The following is a 6541-nucleotide window of genomic DNA, read 5'->3' as shown; positions in this document are numbered from 1 at the left end:
AGAGGATCTATCTCCCTGATTGTTTGATGAGTGTTGTTTGAGCTAGTGAAAAGTATTAAGCAGTGTGGAATTTCATGTGTTAGTTATTGTAATTAGTGAGTTGAAGGTATCTATAGATCTTACAGCTGCAGAGGTGTATCAGTGGTGGATTCTTTCTCTTTTATTCTTCTTCATTAGGCAGTGAGCCTTTCTTTCTTTCTCTCGAGTAGTGATCCCTCTGGTAGTGAGCCTTTCATTGTAAAAATCACCTTAACCAGTGTCACCCTAATAGGTGTTCATATCTTCATAATAGTTTTTCCATGGTTTTTCCCCTAATAGGGTTTTCCACATAAAATCTAGTGTTTCATTATGTATGATGTGTTCTACTTTTCATGTTCTTTCATGCTCATATATTTTTGTGGATTAAGTGTTAAGGTTAAGTTTTCATGGATATGATTTAAAGCAAAACATTTAAGATTCACCCCCCCCCCCTCTCAGTTGTCTTGTGCATTAAAACATTCAACAGTGGAATCCTCTATGAGCATATCTTTGAAATATTCAACAAGTCTACTATTTATCATGGAAAAGCTACATCAAAGAGATCATACATTTATCACACCTTGGACTAAAAATCTCCCACTTAAACCCTAGTCATAAACAAATTAGGGTATATTTGGCCAAAATTTCATAAATCCAAACATACCCACATAAATTCAAGAAAAAACTTGTATTGATACCATAGATCAATGTGTTGTAGCATATAAAATGAGATTATTGTGTTAGTTGAGTCTAAGGTGTTAAGGTCTTACATAGACCAATAACCTAGATTTTTTAAACAAATATTTCACAAACTTGGAAAAATTTAGTCATTTTGTCTAAGATATCTATCAACTAGGGTATTATCAATAAAAATAGGTTACCTCAAACTATTTTAAACCACTTGCAAATCATTTTCAACTTTTTCTCTCCTCATTCTTATAATTTGTAATTCTACAATTTAACCCTTATTACAACCTCAAGCAACTAATATGGTTAGTGGCAACAAGACATCGACTCAAAGAATACTTCCTTGGAAAGCTTGACTGTGGAATCTAGGTCTAAAAATAAAACACATATTCTTAGAATGCCACAATTACTATAGTTAATTTATTATCTAAGTTAGTCAAGATAGAATGAATTTATGGGTATGTGCATGGAGATATCTAAGCAAAAAAGTGGTAAAAACCTACATTTCAAGAAATGAGGAAAATCCTTTTGAAAAAATATAATCGCATAGTCCAAAGAAAATTAATGTATTATTTAGTTAATAATGGTTACAATATGCTTGTAGATTCTTATCATTATTATATAAGTATCACCAATAATAGATATATTGAAAAAAATTAACTATTGATACTTTGAGCCACCCTTGTTTTACCACTATTTCTAACTAATATAAAGAGATTCTTGTTAGTTTTTGGGTTAGTTGAGCTTCTACATTGCGGTTTCCCCTTTCTTGTCACTTAGTCAATTAACTAGTTAAACAAAAAAATACAAAAAATGGCTAATTGTATGGGTTTTTTGAGTGTTATATCTTTTAAAGTGGCCAAATGGGTAGTCCTATTTCAGGTTTGGTAAAAATTGGATGGTATTTGGTCAAGTTATGGCCAATCAACACTTTGATTAATATCAAGAGCCTTGTCATCTCCAAAAATTATTATAAGAACCATCAAAATCATTGAAAGTGTTTGGCTCTTGGTTAAAGCTCAACTGTCCATAGGAAGTTGCAAAGAAAATAAATAACAAAGAATTTTTTTATCAAGAGTTATGGTCATTGTCAGAACCTTGATTTGGTTTTTAATTCCCATTTCAACCTTGACCACAATAGGAGAAAGGAAAGAATGATGGCATGGGGAATTAAAGATCAAAAGGAAGATATTGAAGCTATCAGTGGTTTCGAGAACCTCAAGAGCCTCTAACAAGGTCCCAAGTTTCTATAGAAAAACGAAATCCAAATTGAAGAAAAAAAAGGAGGAGAAGCACCTAATAATAATAAATAAATAAAAGGAGAAAATGCATAGAAAGAAGGTGTGTCCCTTTCCAATTGTTTCTAAAAATTGTCAAGTGAGCTTGTAATGAGCCCCTTTTCTTAACTATTTTTCATTTTTTGCATCTATAACTTTCTTTCTAGTACCTCTAACAGAAACATTGCACCTAAAACATAAGATCTTTAACAAGATATAAATACATTAATATAAATGCTACCTATAAATTTTTTTATCTAAAATAATCTTATTTTAAAGTGATTAATAGTATATATATATATATAGGGATGGGGACCTCTTATTATAGATAAAAATTCTTTTAATTAGAAAAATTGAGTTAATATAATATCTTGTCAATCTTGTTTTAATCCACAAGATTCTAATAACTAAAATACACAGATTTATTTGATATATAGAATATTTTTTAATCAAGGTAATAATATATTTTTCAATAGAAGCTATGTTAATCTTAAATATTAATCAATAAGTCACTAAACAAATTATTACTTTTTGATAATAGCTAATAATTTACTAAAGCATTTTCAAATTTTAGTAATGTATAGGGTTCATAAGATTGGTCAATAATTACCAAGATTTCATAGAAACTTCTAGTAATATAAATAAATTTGCAAAAAATCAATGCTTTTGTTAAAAAATAAGAATCTCGTACCATAAACTAAGACTAACTCGTACCATAAACAACCAATACATTAACTCCAACACACCATTCATTTAAACATGTGCTAAACAAACTATTCATAGAGAGGGAAGAGCTAGTGACTCGTACCATAAAGTAAGACTGGCTCATACCATAGACAACCAATACATGTACCATAAACAACCAATACTTTAACTCTAACACATGTCATTCATCTAAACATGTACTAAACAAACTTTTCATAAACAGAAAAGAGCTAGTGACTCCTAAGACTCCCTCATACCATAAACAACCAACACATGTACAATAAATAGTCAATACATTAACTCAAACCCACCATTAATTTAAACATATACTAAATAAGACTATTCATAAACAGAAAAGAACTTCATACCATAAACAACCAATCCATTAACTCCAACACACCATTCAAACATGTGCTAAACAGAGTACTGATCGACAGAGAGGAGCCAGTGAAGAAGTGGAAATAAATCCTAGTTTCATGTCCTGATTCTCTTAACTTTACATGGTGTTCATATTCTAGGTTGTCATTATGAAACCACGTGTAACGTTAGCCAAAATGAGTGTGGTACACCTCTCACTTCATTTTCCCTGTCGGTTGCTGCCGTGTCAAAATTAACTTCTACGAAATTGCAGAGTTGATATCCACTCAAACTCTTATCATTTCAACAGGAAAATATGACTCTGCAATCTTCAATACAAACAAACAAACCTCAGAACAAATATTATTAATCAGCAGATATCATGTCCACTTACAAAGTCTTCGAATCTACTCGATAGTCGATACATTCACAAAAGATATATCAAAACACGACAACCATGAAACTTATTAAAAAAACCTTACATGTGGCAGCAATCATAATCTGTTCTTGAGAAATATTTTTTTATTAGAACAAGATAAAAAGCTTAGGACAAACATTTGACCCTAAGAAATCCATGAATCTGAACAACTAATGAATCTGATTCATATCGGGCACAAAATTCTCCGAAAAGCTATTGTCAAACCATGTCCAGGCTGACATAAAAGAATCTAAATAAGATTCTGGGGTGCTAATACTTTGCTCAAACCTAGTTAAGGGTAGAAAAATGTCTTCTTCCATATTGATCTCAATAACCGGCTGTGCTATATTTTCTATAGTGCTATGCAATTCGGCTTCGGCTCCTCCAAATTTATAGCCATTCTCTAAAATATCTGGATATGTCTTCTCCTTATCTGACGAGGGTATCTCTGGCACACTGCATTTTACAGAGGAATCCATGAATGAATAGTATTATAGAGGAAAAGTAGCTAAATTTGTCGGGGAAATGGGGAAGAAATTTGCAAACCTGTAATTGCCGGTGGCATCGGTGTTGACGGTGGCCTGATTTTTAGACCTCGACTGGTGCGTGTGATCGTCAAGAGAATTGATGGTAGCTTTGGCTTTACTTTTCTGATGATCCCCACCATTTCCTGGCTTCCCCTGAACACTTTTTCTCACCGTTTTACTCCGTGCAAACGATTTGCTGGCCAACTTTCTGCTCAAATGAGTATTCCAGTAGTTCTTTACCTCATTATCTGTTCTTCCGGGCACTCGCCCTGCGATCAATGACCATCTGCAACAATAACATAGCCGCCCGTTAAACCAAGCTCATCAATTAAAGCACTCTCGAATTCCCATAACATTGTAATAATCTTAGAATTGATTGTGTACGTTTTTTTAATCAATATTTTGGACATAATTTAGTGATCTATTATTAGGAAAAGATTGTTTTCTGAATGAATTGTGTATGTTTTTGAATTGATGTTTTGGATTTCAATTTAGCAATCTATTATTAGGAAAAGATTGTTCTTTAAATTAATTGTGTATGTTTTTGAATCAATGTTTTGGATCTCAATTTACTGATTTAGTGATCTATCATCAGAAATAAGATAGTGATGATAGGAAACCTGCTCAATTGATTGTAGAAACAATCTTTATGTGTAGTTTTTTCTTTTATGAAAATAAACTATATTACATGGATGTGGGCATCTGTGTCTTCATATGATGAACTACAATAATTTGAGTAAGCATGTACATCTAAATCAGAAAGTAGTTGTCTTCCACCGTCCAATGTCACAATGTATGAAAGAGATAACTTTCAGCTATATGACCATCCAAAGCATTACAATACTAAGCATTCACGTATAGAGGATCCCATTTATCAAAGTAACCCAGGTATCAAACATGGCCCAAATACATTTTTGTGATTTGAACATTGGTGGATGGCTTTCTATCACATATCATCATCTTCATCAACTGTGCTCAACTAATTGAACTACAACATTTTGATGTAAATATATAATGTCTTATGGAAAGAATTTGTTCAATGTTTTAGTGGAGCCCAAGATAGATGTTGAAACAAATTTTACTTAATAACATCAGATTTCTCCAATCCATAATGTTGATAATTTGCAATTTATGAATTCGATTGTGTGAAAGTTTTTGTATCAACATTTTGATCATACTCTGTGATCCATCTTTCTCTTAGAAAGATCCAAATCATTGATGAAAAAACAAAAACTCTCACACAATCGAATCCAGAAATTACAAATATCAACACATTTTACTACTTTTTCCTAACATCATAAGAACGAATCAAACAATTGATACAAATTAAGACACGCAAATTTCTCAAAAGCATTTCACTGGTTCCCATGGCTGTCAAAGGCAAGAAAGATTAATCTACAGACTTTCAATTGTGATTAGAATCCAGTTACTTTACCGGTTACCCAGCAGATTATGAAGCCTTATGATGAGATCCTCTTCATCTGGGGAAATATGGCCGCGCTTAACATTTGGGCGCAGATGATTCATCCAACGCAATCTGCAACTCTTTCCACACCGCATCAAACCTGTACGAAGTAATCTCTTTATCACTTCAATGTTGAGTAACAAAATTAAAACAGCAACTAAAGTAAAGCTGTGTATACATCCAAGTAATCATTTGAACAAGCATAGAGACCAAGTTAGAATCTTTTTGTATATACACAATCATATGTCATACCAGCTTTGTGGGGAAGAGTACTCCAACGTCCCACGCCATTAGCTTCAATATACTTTTTCAACAGAATATCCTCCTCAGGTGTCCATGGGCCTCGATTAAGAAGTTCAACCGGGGGAGTTGGAGTCATGATTGAGAACCCTAAATTTTTCTATGGATCTGGATTGCCAACACTCTGAAAACCAATAAATCTGCAATAGATATGGAGAAAACGTAATCTTGTAGTTGAGTTCAGTAATTTAGCACAAGTTTTAATGTATTGGAGTTTTTTTCCTCTGGGATATGAGTATATACTTCTCTGGGCTTGCCATTTATGGGACAATTTGGGGCCACTATTCATCTTCTTGAATGGTAGTTGCAGAGAATAATAGTAGAACACTGAAGATCTATTCAACTACGTAATCTAGCAGTAAAATAGAGTTTTAATACAGACTTTATGAAACAATCATTCAGGACTGAGAGTGACGTTTACGGAATTCCCACATCGTGAAAGGTGCTTTCATGAATCGAAAACCTAGGTAAGCCTAGATAATGAGAGGATAGATTAACATTTACCTGACACTTAACATTTCTGACTAAGATGGTAATTCCATATATTAAAACTAAGCACTAGCAGATAAAATCTAGAAAGTGTGGAACAAATAGCTAAAATCAGAAATTTATGACAAGTAGGTGAGGCATCACACCAACTTATTGGCATGGCCAATAGAAGAGTACTGGAATCTTTAGACAAGATAGCTGCTCCTTACTAGTCAGTCAAACTTTCAAATCCACCTTAAATCTTTGCTTACCCTTAGTTTATGACCTTGATGGGATTTTTATATTAATGGCAAAAGAG

At 32.9% G+C, this 6541-nt stretch overlaps 1 protein-coding gene across 1 annotated transcript; it reads right to left on the bottom strand.

Moving 5' to 3' along the window:
• Positions 1 to 3529: 3529 nt before the first annotated feature.
• LOC131064323 (myb-related protein 308) lies at positions 3530 to 6066 on the bottom strand. The gene is made up of 4 exons (XM_057998429.2): positions 5707 to 6066; positions 5425 to 5554; positions 4009 to 4275; positions 3530 to 3918 (listed from the first exon to the last, which is right to left on the bottom strand). The coding sequence occupies exons 1-4, from the start codon at positions 5831 to 5833 to the stop codon at positions 3633 to 3635; spliced, it is 810 nt and encodes a 269-aa protein (XP_057854412.1). The 5' UTR covers positions 5834 to 6066; the 3' UTR covers positions 3530 to 3632.
• Between the last annotated feature and the right edge of the window lie 475 nt (positions 6067 to 6541).

This window comes from Cryptomeria japonica, chromosome 3 (genome assembly GCF_030272615.1).
Source record: "Cryptomeria japonica chromosome 3, Sugi_1.0, whole genome shotgun sequence".
Taxonomy (NCBI): domain Eukaryota; kingdom Viridiplantae; phylum Streptophyta; class Pinopsida; order Cupressales; family Cupressaceae; genus Cryptomeria; species Cryptomeria japonica.
The sequence above is the reverse complement of the archived record's forward strand: the minus strand, read 5'-3'. Positions and strand labels throughout refer to the sequence as shown.